This window comes from Seriola dumerili, unplaced genomic scaffold, assembly GCF_002260705.1.
Source record: "Seriola dumerili isolate Sdu_G_001 unplaced genomic scaffold, Sdu_1.0 BDQW01000040.1, whole genome shotgun sequence".
Taxonomy (NCBI): Eukaryota; Metazoa; Chordata; class Actinopteri; order Carangiformes; family Carangidae; genus Seriola; species Seriola dumerili.
Genome location: NW_019174295.1, coordinates 677,821 through 690,701, shown reverse-complemented (window position 1 = coordinate 690,701; position 12,881 = coordinate 677,821). Strand labels below are relative to the sequence as shown.

Here is a 12,881-nt window from a genome sequence, read left to right as displayed (position 1 = left end):
GCCAACTCAAGCAATAAAAATAGCAGAGGCTGGGGGAGGCTCAGGCATTGATACCAAACTTGCACCGCAGCACCTGATTTGTAGTGACAAAGTGATTTTTCTTAAATATCCCTGAAATTGGATACATGACAGCTGAGGAAGAAATGCCTACACAATATATGTTTCCAGCATGGATCATAACCCCAAACAAGATTAGTTTCTGTGATTACATTTTTAGTTTATACAATCAGTGCACAATGTGGTGAATCGTGTTCTGACATTTGTACGTAATCGCCAATATTGATTTCAATTGTATTAGAATTTCTTTTTAGTCACTTTAATTGGCCTGTGAAAATATCAGCCACAGCTGAATGAACGTGAAATAGCAGAAAATCAATTGTAAGCAAACAGTTTTCACTGGTGGAGGTGTACCCGGTCTGACCTCACTAGGATTTATGTGTCCACATGTTTTTGCACAGAAACCAACTTTGCTCAGGACACATCCTTTACACCCCCCACCCCACCACCCACGCCACCCCATCACTATCCATAAAATGACTTGTGATTGTCACCTTGATTAAGTCCCCTGTTATACTAGTCTTGAAATAAAAATGTTCCACCGTCAAGCTTAATGCAGAGATTTTTAGTCGTAGCAGAAAAAGCTTCTGTAGTGAGAGGGATTTAAAATGCAACTTTGTCCTCATGAAAACTTTTAGAGTTTATTTGTGCATTCATTTACTATCATGCCTTAGGGCTTTGCTTGCACACTGTGTGTGTACATGTCTTTCTATGGTTGTGTGGACAAATTGTAGTTTGAAGCCATCGTTGTGAGGACATTTTAAAGGGCTGATGAAGACTTGGTTGTTGGGTTATGGAATTAGGTTTAGGTTGGGGTTTACGTAAGGACTGGGGAAAGGCATTTGGTCGTGGTGGTGTAGGTGAGGGTAACGGGTCAGGGGAATGACGTCAGTGAGTGTCCTCTCAACAGCAGAAAAACCAACATGTTTGTGTATGTGTTTGTTTGTGGTTGCATGTGCACATGTCTCTGTGTTGCACAGTGAACCATAACTCTCCTTTCTGGCAAATTAATTCAAACAATGCATATTGAAGTGGAACCTGACTGCAGAATATTGAAGCTGCGTTTTTTTTCTCCTATTTTTAACCCCGAAGCATTTACTAGTATAGAGGACGTGTTTATATTCTCTAACATTTTACTCTGATGAATACAGTATACGGACAGATATACAATGCATACAGTGTGCTGTGCAGAGTTGTACTGAAAGATAAATATCAAGGGCAGAGGAGTCGAGGAGCTGCGAGCAAGACACATCCACACACAGCTACAGGAAGGCCGTCTCACAACTGATGGCAGCACTGAATTGCCACCCATTAACCTCTCTAGGATAAGAGGACATTATATAGGAGCGTTATACCATTCTAGTAGCTGTGCAACTGTCTGTGTTTGTGCATCATGAAACAATCATCAAGCCGACTAATTAGTATAATGTTGTAACAGATGCCGTGACAGTGAAAATAAAAAATGAAGGTGTAAATGAAGGTGAGGATCTAATTCTGAAGTGGAAAATAAAGATAAGAGTTTTACCATCACGTCCAAGAGCTCCACCAGACAGAAGCTATTTCTGTGGCTATGTAGAAAAAATGTAGAAATGTTTCCCGGACACTGTGAGATTCGGTCAAAAGCTCTGGAAAAAAAGCTCAAAGTGAACCTTGACTTTAGAATATTCCATCACAGATACGATTCACGAATTCCAGGTAGATGATTTGGACGAGCCCCTCACCTGCCGAGACCACACTGTTGAACATAAGTAAATACGTAATGGTTCAGGGCTTAAAAACCCTTTAAAAACACCTCACAGTACATACATGCTTTTTCTGTTGTTTAAGTCTTTATGTGTTTTGTTTGGAGTTCATTCATTCATTCGTAGAGTTTTCTATGAAATAATAATGCACCTTACTGAGATGATAACGAGGCCAGGGAGTCGTACGCACTGAAAGATTATGCATTAAAGAAAAAAAAATTGGCAAACACAGCAAAAGGGTAAAGTTAAGGTCAGGGCTGTGAGAAAAAGAGATCTCTGCACCCTGAGTGACTGTAGGTTGTGTATGTGTGTGTGTGTGTGTGTGTGTGTGTGTTTAGAATGCTCTAGTCATCATTTTGGACACAATAGAAATCATAATGTATTGAGACTAAATTGATAAAACCAGGCATCTGCAGATCCATCTGTTTCTGCAGATGATTTGGCTCAAGCATGACAAATTACACCGCACCAAATTACATGGCACGTAGATCTGAGCCCAAACATCAGGTTACATCAAATTACAAATCAGGCAAATTTAAGGCGTCTAGACAATTTTGTCTGGAAGCACAACTTGAGTATACAAGATGCAGTCGGCTCGCCGTTTCAAGGTTTCGGATGGTTATTGGGAAAGCGTGTCAGAGCATCAGACCCTTCATTGTTCTAAGCATTACACACTTTATGATGCCAGCTACAGTTAAAAAAAAAAATGCTCTAGATGAAGGTGGAAACAATTTCCCGGACTGACTCTAAGGACAAGGCCACGGCTTGTGCTGGATGGCTCTTTACTTCGTTCAAGTCCCTCATGACCTCTGGTTGCAATTGCAAAGCGAAATGATGATCTTTTAAAAGTGCTCTAAGTACTGGGTGCAGAGGCCCATCAAAAAAAAAAAAAAAAAAAAAAAAAAAAGCCTGGGATTACTCGAGGAGGCGACACCAGCTCTAAACGGTTTTGGTGCTCAATGCAGTGACACTCAGATGGGCACAAGTGTTTTTGCTAACTGTCAGTTAGAAAGCGTGTGGTGGCTGCTTTGGATTCTACCTTGTCTGGTTGCTGATGGATTCCATCTTGAGCACGGCGTCTTTGTTTGTTTGTTTTTCACGATGGTAGACAGAGAGGCATTGACACATGGATTCAAGACACACTGGAGCAAACAACAGCACAAAGCACTTTAATCCAAAATTGGCTTGTCATGGGCTTTATGAGCTTCAGAGAGACAATAAAGCTGTTGTCTTTTCTGGACTTAAACGATGTCCCTCCGTCATGTGGAGAAAACAATAAAAGAGCGTGTGTTTTTTTCTCTGCAGGTGGAGTCTCCGCTGGCAGTGGATGCAGTGCTGGGAGAGTCTGCATTCTCGGTCACAGACGACAAGGTTTCCATCACAGAGCTGCGGGTTCACGCCATTTCAGGCCTGACCCTGTCACTGCAGCCCAGCCCCGGCAACAGCCACACCATGGTGGCCAAGGCAACCGGCCTCCAGACACTCACTGCTCCCAAACAGGTACAGCAACAAGAAATGACCAACAAGTAATGCAGTCAATGTTATTAAATTATATTATATTATATTATATTATAATTGATATCATAGATATAACTATATTACAAAATGCTTGTACCCCACACAACCCTGCCTCCTAGAAATCCCAATCAAAGTGTGTGTTTGTGTGTACTGGTAACTAGCTAGCTTTGTTGCCCAGTCACACACTGACTTTGAGGCATTTGCTTGCTGAAAAAATTTCCCAAGAAAAAAGTCAGACTCTACCTTTCCAAAGCTGCCAGAAATATTACAATGTTGTAGTCTGCAAAACTAGCAACAGTGTGATGAAAATATGCAGGTGGTACCACACACCTCGCTGCATATTTATGAAGGCTGCATGTGCGTTAAAAGTTACCAGCAGTCTAGCTGACGTAAATAACAAGCGTTAGCTGATACTGCCCCATCAACATATTGTTGAAAATATCTAATTTAGATAGCAAAGTAAAAATATCCAGTTCACCTCATTTCACCTAAAAATTCATCCTAAATGAGGACTAGCTATAAAGCTACCCAGTGTGTCACTGCTCATGTTTACTGTTGTTGTTTTGGCAGCACACATTCTGACTCCAGAAATAAATTTTGCGCAAATAAAAATGTACATTTTCTGATTATTTAGTCAAAACCAACGCACTTTTATTCATGAAGTGAATATATCAGATCTTTTTTGAATCTTGGATCAATATTAAATTGCAACTGAACCAAACTTTTACATTACAAATACGTCTGTATAATTTTTATATCGGATCACAAAGTGTTCAGATACGTATTGAATCATTATGGCGGGATGGAAGTGATGGAACGGTTACTACAGCATAAACAGCAGTTCTGTAAATCCACGGCTAAGCACCTCTGTATGCCGTATTAACACTTAGCAGTGTGTTTCCTGATTTCTCTCTCCAGAGTGGTAAAACAAAAGTTTATTTGCAAATCCCCTCAGTGGCTCAATCAACAAGTAGGAACTACTTTCACTTCTCAGTAATAAAATTATTTCTGTGCTAAATCTTTCAAGCTTCAAGCCAATACTGTTGGCAAGGACACAAAATAAACGCAGCTGCGGTGAACTAATGTGTATTATTGGTGCCGTTTTATAACAACCTCCATATTAGCCAACTCTGCCAGAACATTTCTGATACGTCCAAATACGTTCCTCAAAATGGATTTTGTTGTTCGAGTGAGAAGAGAAAATACGTCTGGGTGAAAAACAGAAAATCAGAAAGCTGTTTTGTTTTTGTTTTTTTCTTTGCCGCTGTCTCTTCACACAGAAGTAAGAATCTCTGCATTTCTCTGTAAGGAATTAATTGGCATCTCTGCTTCAACCTAAAGAGAAGTGTGTGTGTGTGTGTGTGTGTGTGTGTGTGTATTTGTGTGTGTCTGAGTTCTTCTTCTGCTTTGCCCTTTCATTGGCCTGCAAGTTGCTAAAAATGCAACGACAACCACATCAAGCATCAGTGAGAGAGAAGCGAGCATTAAATTCCAATTTTTCTTGCTTTCCGCTTCTTGGCCACCTTGAAATTTAATTATTGTAATGTATTGTCCTAAGTGCTCTCCAAGGCCGGGCCATAAAAGGCAGCCAATTCCTCTGCCGGCAAAGCTCTCAGAGGAGTACTGGAGCTATTTCAAGCCATTTGATTCTGTTTCACTGGAAAACTTTCTAAATGTCCTCTATTACTCTAGAAATGAATGAAACACATAAACTATGGATGGGGAGAGTTGGAAAAATCAAGGTCTCTTTGCATTATTCTCTTTTCAACTTGACAAAGTTCAAGCCTTTCAGAAATAAGAGCTTCACTATTTGAAGGCTCATCATAAACCATTTCTCTTGCTACGTCTTACTCACTGTTACTGCTTAAATTAGCAACTTAATAAGGTATTTATGAGACTGAATAGCACTATTGCTTTTCATGTCGATGCAGATGTCTCAGAACAACATTTCCAGGGAGTGTTTTTCCGCATATGCATATTTTATAATCCAAGCTGTTTATGTTCAATTTACATCCACATACAGTGTAATCCCTTGTTGCCATAACGCACAAATCGGAGAAAGTGGGGAAATCAAAGATAGGAAACTTCCGAATACACATTAGTTTATGGAAGTACACAGATAAAATTAATTGGAGAAATTGTGTGCCAAAGGTACAGTAGGTTAGATGCATAAAATAATATCAACACGGTGCAGAAATCCCTTAGGGTCTCTTCAGATCTTTCATGGCCCTCTTGCCTTTTTCAAAAAAATAAAAAATAAATAGCTACTCTTTTTAGCAATCTTTTTTCTGAGACTAAACAAAATCACCTCCACTGCATGCAGAGCCCTCCTGCACTGGATCAGCATAGAAAAGCAGGTGCCAATTGTTTTGTCAGTGTGGAAACACCCACACATTTTTCCCTACATCAGCCTTTTCGCGGCAGAGTCAGCTCGTAAAAACAGATAAGCCGTATTCAATGTATTATTCAAATCATCCATATCAAAGGCTGTCTTCATTCTGTCATGCTGAGATGATAGGGGTTTGGCTCCTGGTGGAGTACCACTGCAACAAAGTAGTCTTCTCCCAAACTAGACCAAAGCGATTTTTTGCCCTGAAAATACTGGATGTGCAACTGTCCTTTGCAAAATAAAGAAAAGGGAAGAAGAAGTCAAGACCTGCCAGACTTTGTTTCAGAAATAAAAATTGTCCTTCTTTATTTGTCAGCTCTGCTAATGGTGGGTTACTGTTGTTCAAGCAAGCTGTGAACAAAGGCGGCTGTCAAATGCTGCCTTGATTGCACGGACGCCAGTGTTGCGGTTTCCTCTGCGGCTGATGAATGTTGTCTGATAACCGCCGCGCAGAAATTGAGGCATTTTATCCGGTTTCTCTACAAGGGAGTTTAGACACTGAAGAGTGATACAAAATACGAAATGAGAAGATCACACACAGCAAGCAGGAAGAGGTGGACCAGAGCTCATCATTCGAAGCACACGCCGCTGCTGCTGCTGCTGCTGCTGCTGCTGCTGCTGCATCATTTTGTTTATCTGTCTGTGCTGCAGAGCGGAGCTGTGTTGTAGCCTTCAGGACAACGCCGTCGTTCCTTCCACCCCTTCCTCCTCTGTGCTTGAAAGTGGCTCGCTGGTGTGCACATCAGAGGCAGGCCGTCTGTGTGCGTGTCAAGGCTTGTACTGAGCACACGGTACCGCGGATGTTCACAAACGCTCTGGAGATTTAGGGATTGGCGCAAGTCCAGAACTTCAAAGGCTCAGTTGGGAACAGATATTCAAATCACGGTCAATACCATGAAAGAATGGCATCTGAACCATTGAAATACTCTTTGGAGAGATATAAACACAAGGCAGAGCCAGAGTTTCCTGACTGGTTTTATATTTCTTACTTTGATTTTTAATGGAACTTGCAGAGATTAAGAAACATACATGTGTGAAAGTTTTAAAGCTGCTGCAGTACATACAACTTTCCTCTTACCTGTCCCCCCCTTTATAGGTCATTTTCAAACCAAGCATTTGTCAAACGATTTTACATGGACTTAAAGTCTGAGAGTCAAACTGTGCAGCACATGCCTACAGTGTATTTGATGACATGTTAAACCTGCTTGTGCCTGGATTTTCCGCTTCTTGTAAAGCTAAGAGAGCAATTCAGCCTGGGCAGAATCATTAACCACCATCAACCACCGGTTTTCAATCACTTAGCACAAATTGTCCATGAAAGTAAGAGTAAAGTAATCAATCTAGTATAATTGCAAAAGTTGGTCAGAAACGTCAAAGGCAAATTTTAATTACTTTGTGATGGAAAATAAAGTTTTTCAGAGTCTGATTCTTTTTCAGCTGCTTTTCAGTATGACGAGACTTTCTGTTGTGACACTAACAACGAATCTCCTGCCCTTCATCCCTTTCAATTCTGTCTTCAGCCTAATAGTCAGATGCAAATTGGTGGGGTTTTTTTCTGTATTCAGGTGCGTCAACATGGTGCGTAGGTTCCTGTCGGATCAGAACCATTTGCTGTCTAGTTTTGCAGAAATTCTGGATTTTTTAAATATCTTGTTAAGCTTTTTCCTCATGAACTACAAGTCAGAACAGACATTTATCTCCCCTTGTGATTAAATGTTAAAAACAGAAAACCAGTTTGAGTTATTTTGTGGTGTTAAAGAAAATATTTCTCTCTCGTTGTCCGACAGGAGGCCAGTTTGTCCGTCTGGATGCTCTTCAGTGACAACACAGCCGCCACCCTGACTTACTTTGATCCCAAAGACTACAACCTCAATGCCTCCACACTGGATGACAAAGTGGTGTCAGTGTCCCAGGAGCCTCAGCAGCGCTGGCCGGTGGTGGTGGCAGAAGGGGAGGGGTCCGGTGAGACGGTGCGTGTAGAGATGACTATCTGCGAGGCCTGCCAGAAGACCAAACGCAAAAGCGTCATCGCATCTGCCGCAGTTTACGTCAAGGTCCGCTTCGGCCCAGAGGAAGACTCCGAGGAAGAGGCAACCACAGAGGGCGAGATCGAGCTGGGGCCCGTCACCAGACGTCCAATCATTGATCCGAACATCAATGGAAGAATTTATGAGACGTCTAACGAGCAGCCTGCTAGTGTTCCCATTGATTACACTAATTTCCCCACTATTAGCAACCAGGAGCGGCCGACCGAGAGTGATGAAGAGGAGGAAGACGACTTTGTACATTCACCTCGCAATATGACCGACCTCGAGATCGGCATGTACGCTTTACTGGGAGTCTTCTGCCTGGCCATCTTAGTCTTTCTCATCAACTGCATAGTCTTTGTGCTGAAATACCGCCATAAACGGATCCCGCCTGAGGGTCAGGCCAACATGGACCACTCCCACCACTGGGTGTTCCTGGGAAACGGCCAGCCGCTGAGGGCCCAGTGCGATCTGTCACCGCAGCAGGTAGAAAGTCCCAGTAACCCTTTGGAGGGCGTACAGACTTGCTGTCACGGGGACCACCACAGCAGTGGCAGTTCCCAGACTAGCGTTCAAAGCCAGGTGCACGGGCGGGGTGACGGCAGCTCTGGCGGCTCGACGAAGGATAACGGCGAGGAGGCCAGCTCACCCACCTCCAAGCGCAAGAGAGTCAAGTTTACCACCTTTACCACCCTTCCTACAGAGGAGCTGCCCTACAACTCCATCCCCATCGCAGATGAAGAGGACATTCAGTGGGTTTGCCAGGATATGGGCTTTCAAGACCCAGAGGAACTGCATGATTACATGCGCAGAATAAAAGAAATAGCCTGAGATGAGAGGTGCAGTGTGAAGCACTGCTCTCAGCTTTCTAATGAAACGTTCCTTTCTATTTTTCTCTTTTTCACCTGAGTGAAAGATAAACTTTCACAGACTAAAAGGCCAATTGTTGTTTTGGTTAGGGTTTGTTCCATTTAGTTTGCACAGTGCTGTAATCTAATACACGCTCACACAGAAGAGAATGCCAGGAAGCCAAAGACTTGACCAGAGGATCTCAATCACTAGAGAAATCTGTAAAATGATGGCTGTAGGAAAAATGTTTCACTGGGAAGCTGAGCCATGGCCAGACGTGAGCGCTGCCCCAGCTCTCTTCTTCTTTTCAGGATCTGATTCTAGAGAAAGCCTGACATGGACAGGAGAGTGGAAGAGCTATGGTACTGGCTGTGTTTTTGCTGACTCAGTGGGACTCTGCAGTACTGTACCTACTCCAAACTAAGAGGCCTTTGATGAACAGAAAAACTGTCAAAGACTCTCATGAAAGTTATGTTGAAAAAGAAAAAAAAAAAAAAAATCATTTTGTTTTTGCCAAAGTAGGAAAGGAATTCTTTTAATGGCAAAACTTGTTTCATTGTCGTTCTTGGTGCAGCACACTCATGATTTGTACTCATTATCATTCCTTACATTTTTCTACATTTCATAGGTAGTCAAAAGCAGTGCCCTACTTCTAGTCCTCCTGGTCCTGAACAAATCTAATGCCTTATCAAAACGGTCACAGTTCACTTCTTATATCAGTCAACAGACGCGCTGTTTTCTCACTACGGCCAGAGGCAGCGTAGTACAGAGCAACTACGTAAAATGCTACGACTGATCTCGAGCATGGGGTAATAAATAGAGAAGAGCTTGAGTATTGTGAGGATCTCTGACAGTCTTTGCATGGAAGGGGATCTTTGAGGCACAATCAGCAACTTTTTTTCCAAATTTGTAAATGTTTGTATTGTAATTATATAATCATTCATACACATTACAGGAGTAAATATGTTATCATGCATTACACGCATGTCAGGCCTACACGCAGACATTCCTCTCTAGTATATGTATATATGGTACCGGGCCAGAGTCACCTCCGGCACGAACGTTCAGCGCGTTACTTAATCCAAGCTAGGAGGAGCGGAGGGCCGGTTGATGTCTTGAAAATTTTATAGTGTCGTGGTGAGTAGAAGGTTCCCCTCAGTAATGTCTCGACAGAACCGTAGCTTTTTAACAAACTGGTATCACGTTTGATTGTTGAACATGAGGATTTGCTATGCATCAGAATTGTAACAGATCTCATCTTTTGATGATTTATTTCGCCTCTGAGTTCTGGCCTCCAGCCTTCGGGAAAATTAAAAAAAACAATTAAAAAAACTAAAAAAAAAAAAAACAAACTTATAACGTACTAGTTGGAAATATTCTCACTGGAGACAAGATCCTCTAAAGTCTGCAGGAAATGTAATTTCCCCATAAAGATTACTGAATAAATTATTGATTTTGCTTCATCATTTAAATCGAGGTCATCCCATGATGTCATGCTGTTTTTCAAACACACTGTGTAATGTATGTAGTCCCTATTTTGTTCTCGTGAACCCTCACCAGGGGAGGGGGTCACAGCTTTGCTCTGTCTGAACTTCGCAGACAGAGACCGGTAGCTCTTACTGCTAAAGAAAACAGCGGTGTTGCTAGAGGCGCACGAGCGGCGCAGACGTGCGGTTGAAAGAACGTGTGAACGTATCTCAGGATGCTGATCGACTTCACTGGCAATTGAGAGTGATTGCGAACAACACAGCCAGTGTTTGCCATGTGCAGAAGTGTTAATTGCTGCGTTGAGCTTCTAAAGGTTTACTGACTACACCACACTAAAGCAGAGGAGAGAGATCTGGTGGGGTTAGAAAGAGCATCAAATATCTCAAGTGAGATTTCAACCAAAACATAGCGAGGCAGCCAGACACGTAGTAACTGAGAGCATGATGAAAGCAGAGTTAATAGTATTTTTAATTGCAGTTGCCCTGTTAGTGTAGCGTTTGCTTTTTAGTAGTAGAGTGGATGACTGGAGATGAAGGTTGATGTTGTTCCAGCTCTGATCTCACATAAAACAAGTTTTTTTTTTTTTTTTTTTTTTTTCAGGACTAATGAAGCAACTGTGAGATAAAAAGTAGTTTCCGTGTCACTTTCCTTTAATTCTCTACTGCATCTAAGGGCTTGGATTTTTATTTTATGTTAACTGACTGACTGATTTTTGGTGATCCTATGAAAAAACTAATGTTGCTTGCTCCCTCTGTGGTGATGATGAGCACAAGCTCTGTTTCACTTCAAAATGTACATTTTGTTGCCATCCTACCTGCTTTTCAGCCCCTGCAGCCTTATTAAAGACCCAATCCAGAATTGTTCTCCTTGTGGCAGCGCTGTCATACAAATACCAGCTTCAGACGGGACGAAAACACAGAGACACACGCGTTTTCATCGACTGACGGCTAAACACAACTGTTAAATGTGATCTGAAGATTGAAATGGTTTCCTTACAGCAACGTTGTAAATACTGGAGCAAAACAGGCTTTACTTTTCCCACTTACTCCAAAGTTGCCATGAGATTATTTTCCATCAGTAAACCATACCTTTCAATATTCTACATGTATATAGACCCACATTTGATATACTGATAAATCCTGGATTGGGACTTTAAGGATTTGGTTTACTGCATGCCCTCTCTATGTTCCATGTGGTTGAAATGAATAATGACCTGATTCTACTGTATAATAATGTTCAATCTGTGTTAACATCTGAGAAGGAGATGAGATGTTTTTTTGACAGTCCAAGCCCGTCCTTCAGCCACAGCATCAACATGATCTGCCATGAAATCGAGAACAGCAGCAGCCAGCTGGAAGCGTTTCAGTTGTAACTTTAAAACGATGGTGTCTCAGGATGAGTGTTGGATTTCTTTAACTAAAGCTGGCTGTTTTGTGTTTAGTGTTAACGTCGTCGCCCCAATCTGGTGACGTTATTATAACAGATTAAGTATCTAATAGCAGCTCCACACACTGATTTTTTTAATGATTTCCCCCCCCCACTAATTTACTCACACAGTATGTAAAATACCTTGCACATGACATGATACATCTCAAAAACATTTTATTTTTAGATCATTTTTTACATCTTACTTCCTCTGTGAATTCTGTCTTTTTTGTAACGCTGCTTTGGTAACGGTGCGCGGTGCACGGTCATTTTATATTTTCTTCAAGCTGCTAATAGAAACTAAATCTTCTTACAACATATAATTGAAGATCTTGAATTGTATTTTCCTGTTCCCCTCCCCACCACGGAAAACTGTGCACGATGTGCACAACTCAGTTGGCTGTGCCAGGTAACCACCACACTGACTATAATATGTTAATGTATAGAGCACTGTTAAATTTCCTGTATTCTCTTGAAAACAAACCCTTGTATTTTCCCGTTATATGTAAAGTACTAAAGAAAATGCAATACACAAATGATTTGTCATTATTTTTCTTCATTTACTAGAGTTGAAGACTAAACATTTTTAATGCTTCAGCGTGATGTGTCCTATATGTAGGATTCAGCCTCAGCAGCCTCATGAGCGAACACTCTGACCTTGACGGAGTTTGGCTTATTGGGCACTTAATGCCTCACAAGAGAAGTGGGACAAAAACCTCAAACATGTTTCATTTATACACTATATGAAGGTAATGGTTGTTTAATTCAGCCTTATTTATATCTTGTTTTAACTTCCACTCATTCACAGATATTTAAAGGGCTCCTATTCTGCACTTTTCCAGTGTTTTGTTTGAAGTGTAACAATATATTTGTGGTTTTAAGAACCAAAATCCATCTCAATGTAGTTTTACATCTCCTCTCTCAGGCTTCTCTCTGGAGCTCTAGTAACAACAGATCGGTGAGCCAATCAGAAGAGAGGCTCAGGCTGAGGTATCCAATAAAAATAGATCAATAATAGATCAGAGTTCAGGTAAAACACTCCGAGAAACCAAATCCTGCAAGGTTGGATGGTGGGTCCAGGTGGGCGGGGCTTGGGGCATGGCTGAGAGCGGTGACTGATTTGTTGTGACATCACAAAGTTATAAAAGTCCCGACGGCTCGTTTTAAGGCTCAGTTTCTGAATCCAGGCGCTTTGATACTTTCACAGTATTAATATAGAACTTAGACCTGCTCTATACTCAAAAGAGACATGGACATCTCTCTTCATATAATATGGGATCTTTAAACAACAAACAGACTCACTGACAAAAGAGGAGGCTGATTAGGTAAGATTTTTATTCCTCTGAATTTTAGCTGTACGGTATGTAGCTCACATCTGACACCTTC

At 41.6% G+C, this 12,881-nt stretch overlaps 1 protein-coding gene across 1 annotated transcript in view; it reads left to right on the top strand.

Annotated features, from left to right (window-relative positions):
- The window catches only part of tmem132e (transmembrane protein 132E), a 346,699-nt gene extending 334,700 nt beyond the window's left edge, over positions 1-11,999 (top strand). Inside the window, exons 8-9 of the mRNA XM_022738956.1 lie at positions 3,105-3,299; positions 7,494-11,999. Coding sequence (XP_022594677.1) covers positions 3,105-3,299; positions 7,494-8,564 — 1,266 coding nt within the window. The 3' untranslated portion in view covers positions 8,565-11,999. The remainder of the gene's footprint in view (positions 1-3,104; positions 3,300-7,493) is intronic.
- The last annotated feature ends 882 nt before the right edge of the window (positions 12,000-12,881 follow it).